Here is a 14,808-nt window from a genome sequence, read left to right as displayed (position 1 = left end):
TGCATCCCTCTGTCCCGTTTGGTCCCTCTGTCCCTGTCCCCTTGTACCAGTCCATTCTTGTCCATCCTCTTGCATCCCTCTGTCCCCTTCAGTCCCCATGTCCCCCTGTACCAGTCTGTTCTTGTCCATCTGCCCATCCTCTTGCATCCTTCTGTCCCCTTTGGTCCCTCTGTCCCTGTCTCCTTGTACCAGTCTGTTCTTGTCTATCTGTCTATCCTCTTGCATCCCTCTGTCCCCTTTGATCCCTCTGTCCCCCTGTACCAGTCTGTACTTGTCCATCTGCCCATCCTCTTGCATCCCTCTGTCCCCTTCGGTCCCTCCGTCCCTGTATCCCCTTGTCCCTACATCCATCCTACCCAGTCCATGCGTCTGCCCCATCACAGGGTGAGGGTCCAGCCCCAGCTCAGCCTTCGCAGTTGGGACCCTCCGGCCGCCCCCTTCTGGACCATGGCAACGCCGCAGCGCTTCGGCCGCCGCCGCTGAGCCCCCATCCGCTGAGTCTGTCCCAGTGTCCGTCCATCGTCATCTGTCCCCCAATAAACTGATGCCACCCCCTGATCAGTGATCGTTCGTTGGTTTGGGCTTTAAAATGTGGGGTGTTTTCTTCATTTCTTATTTTAATTTTTATTTTCACACATTTATTTCATGTATTTTTATCTTTTTTAACCTTTTTTGCTTGTTTTCTGCCAGGGGTCGCAGTGGGCTCCATGCTGAAGGGGGCATGGGGTGGCAATGTCACACAAGGCACCTCAGACAGAGTAGGGATGTGTGCAGGGGGATCGGAATGGGACCGGGTGGGATGAAGGTTCTGGCACAAGGCAGAAATCCCCCATCAGATCATCATCCATTGGATCATCTATTAGAATTCAATCCGAATTAAATCCAAAGGGATCCCAGTTACCTTTCATATTGGGGTGGGGTATTTAATCCTAAATCCCACTGGCACAGGTCTGTAGGCTCAGCATGTGCATCCCAATTGTCTTTTTCCTTAAAACTCCAGGAACTGAGGGAAAAACAAGGCACTGGAACCAAGCTGGGGGCAGAGGCTGATGCTTTGATATCCCCCAGGACCAGTGGCCATGGGATCCCCATGGGATGCTCGGGAAGGTTGGAGACATCAGGAATGAGCAGCAGGATTTAGGGAAGGTTTTATTACACTTTAGGGAAGGGAAGGGGAGAACTGTGGGTCTGAAGGAAAGGGAGCAGGTTCAGGAGGAGGAGGCTGGGAAACCCCGGATGGGTGAACACAGCTGCATGTGATGGATGGATCCTTCCCTTGGAGCATCCAACGGCTGCCGGCCATGGAGGGTCCAACATCCCCGTGCTCATGGTGCTGGGAAGCTGATGCCTTGGTTTGCCATTTAATTGTACCTTAAAAATCAAACCCAAACCGACACGGAACGGCTTCAGCTCCCCCTGAAATCAGAGTCAGAGCTTTGGAACAGCAACAGGGGTTTAACTCATTGGCAAAGGAGCGACCACTTTGCTTCAGCTAGACCAAACCATGATAATACACCCCATAAATGCTGATCCCACCATGTTCATCATAGAATCATGGAGTGGTTTGGCTTGGAAAGGACCTTAAGATCCAGTTCCAACCCCCTCCCATGGGCAGGGACTGATAGGCTGAGTTGCTGAAATGAGGTGCAGAACATCAGAACGAAAGCATGGGGAGAACAAACCAACCTCTTCCCATTGGAAGTGGCTGAATCCCCCACCCCATCCAGCTTCATTTCCTTCATCTTATTACAAATGAATAGCAGAGAGTCCCCATTTCCTATGACTCATTTTGAGCCTTGGCTGTTGGGGATGACTTACACCAGCAGTGGGGATGCAGCAGGGAAAGGGATGCTGCGCTGCTCCTCCTTTAGGTACCTCTTTGTGGAGCTGCCAAACAGGAGAGGAAAGGTGGGGATAAACCATCCCAAAGTGGGGTTTCACTGGGGATGGGGCTCATGGGGCGGTGCTGGGTCATTGGTGCTCCCTTCCCACCTGAACCGCCTGGTGTTGATGAGCCAGTGCACGAAGTCCTTGGCCTTCATCTGGTCCAGGTAACGGGTGAAGTCGCTGGTGAAGGTTCCTTCCGAGTGCCGCTTCCTGTTGGATGCCAAGGTCTGGGCACTCTGTGGCTCGTGTGAGCTCCATCTGCTCGGGATGGGGCAGACAATGTGGCTTTAATGCACATGGTGCCAACCTGCACCCTTCTGGGCACAGAATCCTCTCAAGCATTGACCGTGTGGAGCATCCTTCATGAAGGCTCTAAGAATCCATAAAACCCATTTCCCAAGGGGGTCACCCCAGCCTGGCCAGGTTTGTTCCTGGCATTATGTGGGATATTTCATCCCATATTATTTGCCCTCTGGCTTGCTTGGCTGTGGTGGGTTTGTGCCTCCAATCTGCTGCTCCTGGAAAGGAGTGTGGTGGTGCCCGAGGCTCCTATCAACCCCTCCAGGATGGAGAGATGATGTTGGGGTCCCTCCTATCCCAAATTCACCCCAGCAGAGGGTTCCCAATGGTTTTTCCTTCCCATGGAGTGAGGCTCAGCATCCCGCCCAAGCATCCTGCCCAATGTATCCTGCCCAAAGCTCTGCTCTGCTACCTCCCACTGCATCCCATCCCTGGTCTGACACATCCAAGAATTCCAGGGGATTGGACATGGCACTGTCCCTGCATGGGCTGGGAGAGAGCCAGGAAGGAGCATGTCTGGAGCAATGAGAACAGGAACGCTGCAGTAGTGAGGCAGCAACAGCAACGGTTGAGCTGCTCCTGCATCCCCTGCCCATGGTGGCATCTCCTGGACCAGCTCCACCAACATTCCCTACCTGGATGTGTCCTCCAGGTCCTTGGTGCCCATCGGCCACCCTGTGGGGATCAGCACGGCCAGCACCAGCCCGCAGAGGTTCAGCCACCGCACGACCTGCATTGGTCCTCTGGAGAAGGCAAAAGTCACGATAAAGGCATCCATGTCACGACAGAGAAAACCATCACCACTGCCCTCGGCCCTGCAGCGTGGCACGGGACAGGTCCAGCCTGGGACAGCTCCATCCTGGGGGTGCTGGGGTTTGGATGGGTGCAATGGGAAGTGCAGCCTCACAGTTCCCTATCGGCACCTCTGCCATTGCTTAGGAGCCCTATTTCCATCCAGGAGCCCTATTTCCATCCAGGAGCCCTATTTCCATCCAGGAGCCCTATTTCCATCCAGGAACCCTATTTCTACCCAGGAGCCCTATTTCCATCCAGGAGCCCTATTTCTATCTGGGAGCCCTATTTCTATCCAGGAGCCCTATTTCTATCCAGGAGCCCTATTTCTATCCAGGAGCCCTATTTCTATCCAGGAGCTCTATTTCCATCCAGGAGCCCTATTTCTACCTAGGAGCCCTATTTCCATCCAGGAGCACTACATCTGTCTAGGAGCCCTATTTTCATCCAGGAGCACTACATCTACCTAGGAGCCCTATTTCTATCTAGGATCCCTATTTCCATCCAGGAGCCCTATTTCTATCCAGGAGCCCTATTTCTATCCAGGAGCCCTATTTCTATCCAGGAGCCCTATTTCTATCCAGGAGCCCTATTTCTATCCAGGAGCCCTATTTCCATCCAGGAGCCCTATTTCTACCTAGGAGCCCTATTTCCATCCAGGAGCACTACATCTGTCTAGGAGCCCTATTTTCATCCAGGAGCACTACATCTACCTAGGAGCCCTATTTCTATCTAGGATCCCTATTTCCATCCAGGAGCCCTATTTCTATCCAGGAGCCCTATTTCTATCCAGGAGCCCTATTTCCATCCAGGAGCACTACATCTACCTAGGAGCCCTATTTCCATCCAGGAGCCCTATTTCCACCCAGGATCACTCTATCTAGGAGCACCATTTGTCTCTTGAGCTTATCCCTAAGGTGCTGGGGAACTTCCCTGACCATTCACTGCTCGGAAAAGCACTTCCAGAAGAGCCGAGTGTTTAGCCTGACATTCCTTATCCTCCCTGGATGCCTTTGGCCATTCGGGAGGAGTAAAATTCCAGCCCCAACCCCTTATTTCCTGATAATCAGACTTTGGGATGCCCGTCACCAACCGCTTGCATGACTCGGGTTTGATTTCTTCCAATATAGGTAGGGAAGAAGGGAGGAAAAGGGTTTAATCCCAAGATTGGTGGGGAAGAAGGGAGGAAAAGGGTTTAATCCCAAAATCGGTGGGAAAGAAGAGATGAAAAGGGTTTAATCCCAAGATCGGTGGGAAAGAAGGGAGGAGAAATGTTTAATCCCAAAATTGGTGGGAAACAAGGGGGAAAAGGGTTTAATCCCAAAACTGGTGGGAAAGAAAGGAGGAAAAGGATTTAATCCCAACATTGGTGGGAAAGAAAGAAAGAAAAGGGTTTAATCCCAAAACTGGTGGGAAGGAAGGGAGGAAAAGGGTTTAATCCCAAAATTGGTGGGAAAGAAGGGGGGGAAAGGCTCCTACCTTTGCACAGCCCCGTTCCCCTCCAGGCAGGACCCCCAGTTCCTCCTTGCAGCAGGTTGTGGCGATGCTCTTCCCCTTGCCAGCACTTTTAAGCTTGTTAGGAGGATGCTGCGAGCTGACGGGGAGGTCACTGCCGCTCCTGCTTGTAGCTGGATGGGTCACTCGGCATCATTAGAGCAGTCTCGAAGTGGGGCTGCTGCGGGAAAGGCCGTTGCCATGTTTGCAGCTGATGCCTTCAGCAGGGGATGGGGCTTTCGCTGCTGCTCTGCTCTGGGTTTGGCACTTGTTGGCCCAAAGGAGCGACCTTTCAGGTGACTTGGCCCCTCGTTGCCACCGCAGGTCCTGCAGGGAGAGGTGATTTCTGTGCCCTTTCACCCCGCTCTGGGTTGAGTTAAAACACACAAAGGAATAAAGCAGGAGTAAAGGTGTCAAAGGAGCCCTTGGGTACCCGAATGCTGCTGCTTCCTGCGGGGTAAAACCCGGCTCAGATGCACGGACACCCTTAGATCCAAGCCTGGGTTTGTCCCCCAAGGCCAGATGTGGAACTGGGGCTGTTGAGCATCATCTGGTGGTGGCTGTGCACCAGCAAAAGGAGTGTGAGCAGCCGGTCATGGATGTGATCCTGCCCCTCTGCTCTGCTCGGTGAGACCCCACTTGCAGCACTGGGTGCGGTGCTGGGGTTCCCAGCATAAGAAGGGCATGGAGGTGGTGGAGCAAGGGCAGAGGAGGCCATGAGGATGCTCAGGGGCTGGAGCAGGTCCCATAGGAGAACATTGGGGCTGGAGCAGAGAAGCTGCGTGGGGAGCTCAGAGCAGCTTCCAGTGCCTGAAGGGGGGTACAAGAATGCTGGAGAGGGACCTGCAGCAGGGATGGGAGCGATGGGACAAGGGGTGATGGGGTCAGACTGGAACAGGGGGAGTTCAGGTTGGAGATAAGGAAGCTCTTCCCTGTGAGGGTGCTGGGGCACTGGGATGGGTTGAATGGAGAAGGTTTGGATGCTCCATCCCCGGCAGTGGAGCGAAGCCCTCAGCTCCCTGAAGCTGCAGGAGCTCAATGAACCTCTGAGGGCTGCTCCTGGTGGCAGCTGCCTCTCCGGGGCAGTCTGGAGCTCTTGGCTGTGCAACATCCATGGTTCAGTGCTCAGGGCACTAAAGGTGCCCGGTGTCACCCTGTGCGCTGTCAATGGGCAGAGAAAAGCAGGACCCCGCTTCCCCTTCATCCAATGCCAGCCCCAGAGGAGATGAGGGCTCCAGGTCCTCATCTTCCTGTGCTCTGCCCCCGGGGACCTTTGTGCCTGGGGCTGGGTAATTACTGTGCTACCCCAGAGCTCCCTGCAGCTCCCATCACTGTCAGCACGGGGCTGGTGCTCAGCAGGAGCTCATCTCAAGGAGCCTCTTAATGAGAGCCAGCGGTGGCCTCAGCAAGGAGCCTGTCATCAAGGGGGGATTAATGAGCTCAGCCTTGCAGGAGCGCTCCGGCTCTCGCACCCATCACTCCCATAGGGGTTTCTGAATGGCACCCAATGAGCTCAGCCTTGCAGGAGCGCTCCGGCTCTCGCACCCATCACTCCCATAGGGGTTTCTGAATGGCACCCAATGAGCTCAGCCTTGCAGGAGCGCTCCGGCTCTCGCACCCATCACTCCCATAGGGGTTTCTGAATGGCACCCAATGAGCTCACACTGACTCTGGTTGTGATGTGCCCCCCCCCAGCCCAGGGGGACACCCGAGGAACCTGCAGTGCTCAGCTCAGCCAGCACCGAGCTGCTTGCTCCTCCTAATGAGGTCTCCCTTGTCGGAGTGGGTTGGAGAAGGGTCCTACAGGAGCTTTCCCCACTGATGGTGGGCTCCTGGTTCCAAGCATCCTCTGTGGTCCTACCCTTTGCACCCGGTTGAGTTGCTGGTGGATCTGCCACCCTAAAGGACCACACCATGGGGGCATGAACCTATCTTATAAGATCATAGGATCATGGAATAGCTTGGGTTGGATTGGACCTTCAAAACCATCTGGTCCAGTCTCATTGCAACGAGCAGGGGCACCTTCAATTAGATGAGGTTGCCCAGAAGCACATCCAGCCTGGCCCGGGTTGTGTCCACGGATGGGGCATCCACCACCCTCTCTGGGCAACCTGATGTGCAGGAAGAGCCGGATTTTGGCCCATTTTGTCCCATTTTATGTGTGTATGGACAGCAGGTGGCGGCCTTCCTCTGTCAGAGAGGAACCAGGAGCATCAACGAGCGGGGAAAAGAGCCTTAAGCTCATCCAGTTCAACCATTCCAAGGCCACCACTAACCCATGGCACTGGGGGTGTGTGAACGTGCAGGGACGGTGACTCCAGCCTGTTCCAATGCCCGAGCACCCTTTGGGTTGGGTTTGGAATTGTTCCTCAGCTCCATCTAAACCTGCCCTGGTGCAGCTTGAGGCCGGTTCCTCTTGCCCCATCCCTTGGGAGCAGAGCCCAGCCCCTCCTGGCTCCATCCTCCTGTCAGGCACTTGTAGGGAGCAGTCAGGTCCCCCCTGAGCCTTCTCTTCTCCATCTGAACCCCCCAGGCCCCTCAGCCCTTCCCCATCACACTTGGGCTCCAGGCCCTGTACCAGCTCCGGTGCCTTTCTCTGGCCCTGCTCCAGCATCTCAATGTCTCTGTTGCTATGACCTCTCCATCCTTCCCTTCCCTCACAACATCCTCTCATTGCTCCACAGCTGCTCACCAGTGATTGGGGAGCTGATGGTGACTGGGGTCAGATCAGAGGCTCTGTCCTTTCACCTGGGTCAATCAGTGCATTTTACTCCCTAAACCCCATCAATCAGCACAGCAATCGACCTCACCTGGTTGAGCTCTTGCTGCCTATAAAGCCTGGTGCTGAGTCCATTCATGGTCTTTAGCCCTGTGAGTTTGCCATCCCTCCTGGTCATCTTTGGCTGCTCCTTGCTCCCTGTGCTCTCAGCAGGATGCTCTGCACTGAAAGGTGGGTGCTTCCCTTCCCCTTCCAAAGGAGAGTGGATGCTAAGGGCTGTGCTGGGTGCTATGAGGTGCTTTGGAGCAGGCTCAGCCCCTTGGGGCACCCTGGCCCAGCACCAAGCCATTGCTGGGTCATGCTGGGGCCCAGTGGGAGCTGCACTGGGGCAGCTCTGGGCAAGTGAAGCTATGAGTGTGTGAGGAGCATCTGTGGTGATGCCCATGGGGTTGGGTTTGTGTTATATGGGTTTAGTGCTGGTGTGCTTGAAGCCTGCCAAAGCCCTTATGTGAGGGGTAGGGTTGGTTTGCTTTTATACCCTCCTTTCTCTGCGACAAGGGGAGATGGTGGGGAAGGGTTTGTTCCTGCTCAATGTCCCCTCTTTACCATGGTTCATTTCTGCTCCGTGCCCCCTTGGCTTTGCCATATGGAGAGCTCTGTCAGGTTTGTTTTCTCACCTGCCTCTTCTTCCTGCCCGTGATGCTCTCAAGGTCTTGGGGGCCCTCATGAGACAAGTTATCATTGTCCATGGGCTGAAACGGCCTCAAACAGAGCCTGGAGCTAATTGTGGCCGAGGTTTGCACTTCAGCCTCTTGATTTCAATGGGCCCTCGGCAGGTTTGTGTGTAATTCACCAGTCCTGCACTCCTCAGCGCTGCAAAACCTCCCTCTTTGAGCCTTTCTTTGGCTGTTTGCGATGGCTTTTACCTTGGCAGCGATTGCTGGCAATGGGCTGCTGAAACCTGAGTGTGCCATAAATAAAACCTGCTTTGCATCCAAATGCACCAATTAATCCTGGGTGTGTTGCTGCAATTAGATGACAAATTATGCCTCCAGATTCACTTGCCTGTTTAGATAGAGAAGCTGTGTTTGCTCAGCCGAGGACGGCTGCCCATGGCTTTCCATCTACCCCAGGGGATGTGCAATGATAAACAGGGGAGCTGCACCCTGCCACAGCGGCAGAATGCAGACCCTATGGCCTCAGCCCCTTTACATGCAGATTGGAAGCTCATTTGCTGCCTGTGCTGGGCTTTTGAGCCCTCTCTTCCTGCAAGATGTTAGTGCAGAATTCACTCTTACAATGTCCAAGCCTTGTAGAGGAGCTGTGTGCGGTGCTGGGGTCCTCAGCATGGACATGGAGCTGCTGGAGCAAGGCCATGGGGATGCTCAGAGGCTGGAGCAGCTCCCATAGGAACCAGGCTGAAAACATTGGGGCTGGAGCAGAGAAGCTGCGTGGGGAGCTCAGAGCAGCTTCCAGTGTCTGAAGGGGGGGTACAGAGATGCTGGAGAGGGACCTGCAGAAGGGATGGGAGTGATGGGACAAGGGGTGATGGGGTCAGGCTGGAACAGGGGGAGTTCAGGTTGGAGATAAGGAAGCTCTTCCCTATGAGGGTGCTGGGGCACTGGGATGGGTTGAATGGAGGAGGTTTGGATGCTCCATCACTGGCAGTGTTAAAGGCCAGGTTGGAGCCAGCTGCTCTAGTGGAAGGTGTCCCTGCCCATGGCAGGGGGTTGGAGCTGGATGAGCATTAAGGTCCCTTCCAACACAAACCATTCTATGAATTAATCCCCATCAGATTGGAGCAGGGGTTGCCTTCGGACCTGCAGCCCCCCTGCCCTCCTAGCAATTGTGGGTACCTGATTTGATCACTCTGCTCTAGCTCTGAGACTGGGGCTGGTGCTAAACAGGACACACACAGGATGCTCCCTCCTGATCACCCTGGTGCTGCAGAATGCCCCATTTACAGGTTGATTTGGAACATGTCTTGTTGTGAATGGAAGCGCTTTGTGGTGGGGAAGAGCCTTGTTAATGCCCCGAGACATTGAAGCACTGAAAAGCTGGGGTTGCTGCTAGAGAAAGGTGTTTTCTTCACATGCTGTTTCCATGGAAAAATGCATATCTGGGGGTTGAATGATAAAGGATGAGTAAACCCAAAGTAGGGATGAGTAAACCCAAGCGAAGGCTCTTGCAGGGATGCTGCCTGTGCAGAGCTGAGCTGGTCCCTGATGCCCAGCTTCAGTGCTGAGCCCCAAATCTAAAGCAAACTCCAGGACAAAGGCAGAGAGATAAGGAGCCTCTTGATGTCACTGTTTACACACCCGGCTTAAATCAAAGCTTTATCTCCTGATTAACTGCTCTTGCAGGGTTTCTTTGTGAAAGAGCCATGGAGCTTTTCTTATCTGGTTGGAACAAAATAAGCTGATAGTGGTTTATATCCCTTTCCCTTTTGATGCGGATTGATGCTGATAGCAGCTATCATAATTCCTATGGACTCTGGTCTTTTAAAGGAGGAGGGGGGAATGGCTCCCTGTTGGAAAGCAATTGGTTGGTTGGGTGAGTAGCTTGAAAACTAAGGAATTCCCTTCAAGAGAGGAGAAAGGGTTCGTTTTCTCCTGCTGGAACTGCTTGGGCAGGGAAAGAGCTGCTCCAGTGCAGGATAAATGCACTTCTTGGGAATGAGAGGGGGAAATCCCAACAGTCGAGAGAATCCTTCGGGAAGGGGAATTGATTTCCCTCTCTTTGAGGCCCTTTGACAAGAAAAGGCAAACTGCACAGGGCATCTGGAGCTTGTTTTGATCCTGTTCTTCCCCTCCCCAGCTGCACAAGAGGGCATTATATGAACCTGCAGCTGTACCTGGCTTGTGGGCAGGAGAGCTCTTGCTGTCTTGCCAAGCAGGATTAATGTCAAGCCGGCAGCCAAGGGCCGTATCCTGGAGGATGCTTGCCAGATGCTCTGGTGTGTTTTGTTTGGTGGTGGTTATGGTTTTAGGGGTTGTTTCTGAGCCGAATTGGATCCTGGCTCCCCAGGACCCTTCCCATGCAGCAAGGCTGGGCATGAGGACTCGTCCTCCTGTGCATCCCGATGCTGGTTGGAAGCCACGAGTTTGGGAATCTCTTGTTTTGGAGGAAACCAGCCCAGATGCTGAGTGTGCATCAACCCCGGGGTGGGAGCTCAGCCAGTTCAGAGGCCTCTTACTGGGCTGGGGCTTAAAGCTGCTTAATCCCTTCCTTGCTTGCTAAGTCCTTGTATTCTCCTTGCTCTCAGCGGCTGTGCCTGGAAAACCCTCCTGGCTCCGGAGCTGCCCTTTCCCAACAAAGCCCCTTTGTCAGGCAGACCTTAGGGTTGCTTCTTTGTTTTCCCTTCTTTACTTTATGACTCTCTTTTATTGCTGTCGCCACCCCGCAGCACAAGGAGCCGTTATTGGAGCCGCTCTTGGACTTTGCCTGTTTGCAGGAGGGAGGTGAAGAACAAACGGGCTGTATCCTGGAAAGGGGAGGCAAAACCTTGGAGCAAGAGGAAACTTGGCAGCAGAAACGCAGCCCTGAGCCAGCAGCGCCGAGCCTGTGGTCCAGGCAGGGAGAGAACCTTGTTTTTGTATGGGATGCTGAGGCTGCTCTTTGGGGAAGAGTGGCTGGAAGCAGGAGTGGGGTTTTCTCCCCCTTTCACTCTTAAGAAACCTCCCTCTGATGAGGGTTTTCCTGGTCTCTTGCTTGTTCTCCATGGGGCATCCCAGCAGAGGGCAGCAAGAGATGACCCAGGCACCCATTGCTCTCCCATGGGTGCTGCTTCATGCTTGCTGCAGAACCAGCCCAGTCACTGTCCCCTTTTGGTCCCCAACCTTGAGGCATCTGTTAATAACTCCCAATTATTATATCTATTATAACCCGAATAACTCCAAGTCTTTAGATGCTTTAAAGAAGCATTTTTAGGGCTCTAGGGGGGTGTTGAGGTGGGAACAGATCCTCTTGCCCTCCCTGGCCTCTGGACATCTGCCCTTCATCTCTTGAATTGCAGGTTTATTTGGGGGCAACGCTTCTCCTGTATTCCCATGTATTATGATGCTGCATCTCCCCATGCACTCAGCAGGGTCTTGGTGCACTGCACCAGTGCCAAAACGAGGACCAAAGCAGAGCACTGGTGGCTTCACAGTCACCTGAGCAGTGGTGCCCATTGCTGCTGGGTGCTGAAGCCTGACCCTATGTGCTGCTGCATTCAGCCCAAGTCATACCTGTGTGCAGTGCTGGGGTCCTCAGCATAAGAAAGACATGGAGCTGGTCCAGAGGGAGGCCATGAGGATGCTCAGGGGCTGGAGCAGCTCTTGAGAACAGAGAGGCTGAAGAAGAGAAACTGTGTGGAGAACTCAGAGCAGCTTCCAGTATCTGAAGGGGGCTACAAGGATGCTGAGGAGGGACCTGCATCAGGGACTGGAGTGATGGGACAAGGGGTGATGGGTTCAGACTGGAACAGGGGGAGTTCAGGTTGGAGATAAGGAAGCTCTTCCCTGTGAGGGTGTTGGGACACTGGGATGGGTTGAACAGAGAAGGTTTGGATGCTCCATGCCATCAAGGCCAGGTTGGACACAGGGGCTTGGAGCAAGCTGCTCCAGTGGAAGGGGTCCCTGCCCATGGCAGGGGGTTGGAATTGAATGGGCTTTAAGCTCCCTTCTAACCCAATGCATTCTATGCTAGGAGCCCATGAGCGAAGGCGGCGGATGCTGAGGTGGAGGCTGCTCCCGGTGCCAACAGGAAGGGTGGCTGTGGGCCCTCGCTGCTCACGGAACCGGGGCCGCAGCAGCTCTAGGCTGGGCAGAGGCTGAGTAGGAGGGGGAAGCTCAGTGCGTGCGCTCGAGAGGAGGTGGGAGCTGGCACAGGCTGGAGTGTGACTAACGCCAACATCCTGCCGGGCTCTGCCGTGCCTCTGCGCACAGGCTTCTCCTCTGCCCTGGATGATGCACAGGAAGCATCTTGAGCCTCCAGTGCACTGCGGAGCTGCAGCGAAGGGAGGACATCTCTAGCTTGGCTTCTTTATGGCTGCTTGGGGCTCTCCAGCAAAGCTGCTCCTGGAGGGGTCGTTGCTTTCCTGGGCCACTTGGTGGGCTGCAGCCACAGAATAGTCAGGGTTGGAAAGGACCTTAAGATCATCCAGTTCCAACCCCCTGCCATGGGCAGGGACCCCTCGCTCTAAACCATCTCACCCAAGGCCTCGAACACTGCCAGGGATGGAGCATTCACAACCTCCCTGGGCACCCATTCCAGTGCCTCAGCACCCTCACAGGAAAGAATTTCCCCCTTATATCCAATCTAAACTTCCCCTGTTCAGTTTTAACCCAGTCCCCCTCTGCGATGCTTTCCCATCAGCCCTGGTGCTTGCCTGCGTGTCTCCATCTCTCATCAGCCTGTTCTCAACGAGCAGGACTTTGCTTTGTTCTCCAGTTGCTTTTCATTGGAAGTCAAACTCCAGTTGGAAACACAGCGTTTGGGGTTGCAAAGCCCAGCCCTGGTGGCAGGGATGCGCTCCCAGGTTGTGCAGCGTTATCCCCTCTTACTCAGCAGCAGTGATGGAGGGAGCTGGGCTGACCCTTTGCCAAGGGCTGAAGCAAAGAGGCACCTACAACCCATTGGAAATACCCTTGTTTAATGGGGATATTGCCACAGGATCTCGTTTCTCCTCAAGCACTTGGTTCCCTCCCCTGTGTCTACAGTGGCCCAGCAAGCTTGTATTTCAGGGACTTTCGATGCCGCACAAACAGCCCTTCCTTAAACAGATTGAAAGCTCTTTGGTGCGTGAGGAGATATAAGGTTTCAAGGTTGCTACAACATGGGGAAAAGTTGGGGTTTCCTCCCTGCCAGAACAAAAGAAGGACCTTTTTAAAGCTGTTTTAATGGAAAAGATGCTCCAGAATGAGGAACAGTCTGTGAAATGCTCTTGGTGCAAAACAACTGCTGGTAGGGGTGTTTAGGGGGTAACTGCACCTCATTATGGCATGTATGTACAAGAAGGATGTGCTGCAGTGCTGTAGTTTCAGCTGATGGACCTCTAAACCAGGGGATGTGTGGGGAACCGGTGGTACAAAACACTGATGTAATTCACTCCCTTATAACCCCACTGGTGCTGGGTCCCTGTGGCCATAGGGAGGGTGGTGATGGTGTGGATGGGGGTGTGCTGAGATGCTGCTGCTGGAATGGCAGCTCCTGTTGCAGGGAAAAGGGCTGTGACTGTGCTGTTGTGCACTGCAGGTAAAGCTGGTTGGAATGGCCAGGGATTATATCAGGCCTTGTTTTGTCTGCTGGAGTAAAGGTGGTGTTTTCCCCATGATGTTTTCCCCATGGTGTTTTCCCCGTTCCTATGAGGCTGGTGCTCAGCAGTAACAGCCCCATTCAAAACGGGGCTTGTAGGCTTAAAAAGACCCAAATTTCTCCAGGTTTAAGCACTGCTGCTCCCATCCCTGGGCAGGCAGGAACAGGCAGAAGGACCTTGGGGCTCCCCAGCCATGACCTGGGCTCTGCCCTGGCAGAGGTGAGGTCACATCCCTTGCAGGATGCCAGGCTTTGGGCTGGATTAAACTCAAGCTCTGTGCCATGGATTGCATCTAACAGGGACCAGCACGAAGCTGGGTGGGGAAGGTGTGACCCGAGCACCAGGAGCTCTGCACCGGGCAGGATGCTGCTGGTGTCCAGCCTGCGCTCGCTCTGGTTCGGGGTCTACCCCTGCCTGTGCAATGGGGAGGGGGGTTCATTGCTTGTGCCCCCAGCCCTGCCTGGGTCCATCCTGTGTTTTCGAGCCAGGCGCTGGCTGCCTTTTGTGCTGACGCAGAGCTGCTGTGGCAGATGCTCTGATTCATCCCATGGAGGGCTCACACCCTGCCTGCCTTTTCTGCTGCTGGTTGGGCACACTGGGAGTGCTGCTGGGTGCTGTGGTGGTCCCTGAGTCCCTTTATGGGGTGTGGGGTTTGCCAGGACTCCTGGATGCTGGGGTGGATGGGGTTTAGATCAGCAAAGCAAAGGGGATGCTCAGGGTGCCCTGCTCTCAATGTACCTCTGGGTGCATCCTCAGGGTCCAGGGCTGCAGTGGAAGGAGATTGTTGGATGCAGGTTTTGGGATGCTGACCTGCCCCATGCTTTGCTGTGGGGCCGCTTAGGGAGCGGTGTCTCTGGGTTCTGGAGGTGCTTGAATGTTCCCCTGGGGCTTGTGTCTGGAGAGCATCATCATTCCATGTGCAATTGTGCTGCTTATTATTCTCTGCCCTTAAGAAAGGGGAAGCTGAGGCACAGAGGGGTTGTTGCCTCAGCCCATCCCTGAGGAGGGGTGGGATGGGAGGGTTAAGGCAGGGTACAGGATGGTGGTTTTAGGTCCCTAGCTCTGTGTGACCCAAATGAGGGGCTTTTCCACCTCCTTTTCTCCTCTTGCTTGCCCCCCATCTCTTGTGTCGAGTGCCAGAGCACAGAGGGCAAAGGAAAATGAGAGGCAAGGGTTTGCTGTGATGCAGGCTCAGCCTGGGTTGCAAAGCTGCTTCAAATAGGGGTGATGCTGCCCATCTCCCATGCAAAGGGGGACATGTAGTGGACATTGAGCTGCATTGGTGAGCTCCAGGACAAGCATCTCCCACCTCTTTTGG

At 54.4% G+C, this 14,808-nt stretch overlaps 1 protein-coding gene across 1 annotated transcript; it reads right to left on the bottom strand.

Annotated features, from left to right (window-relative positions):
* Window positions 1–1,836: 1,836 nt before the first annotated feature.
* Window positions 1,837–2,923, bottom strand: LOC133220514 (exendin-3-like). Its single transcript, XM_061368697.1, has 2 exons — window positions 2,823–2,923; window positions 1,837–2,145 (listed from the first exon to the last, which is right to left on the bottom strand). Exons 1-2 carry the CDS (start codon window positions 2,921–2,923, stop codon window positions 1,938–1,940), a joined length of 309 nt encoding a protein of 102 aa, XP_061224681.1. The 3' UTR covers window positions 1,837–1,937.
* Window positions 2,924–14,808: the final 11,885 nt, after the last annotated feature.

Source organism: Neopsephotus bourkii, unplaced genomic scaffold (genome assembly GCF_033783945.1).
Source record: "Neopsephotus bourkii isolate Nb327-2 ecotype Australia unplaced genomic scaffold, CSIRO-AGI_Nbou_v1 NB_1445, whole genome shotgun sequence".
In the NCBI taxonomy this organism is placed as follows: domain Eukaryota; kingdom Metazoa; phylum Chordata; class Aves; order Psittaciformes; family Psittacidae; genus Neopsephotus; species Neopsephotus bourkii.
The sequence above is the reverse complement of the archived record's forward strand: the minus strand, read 5'-3'. Positions and strand labels throughout refer to the sequence as shown.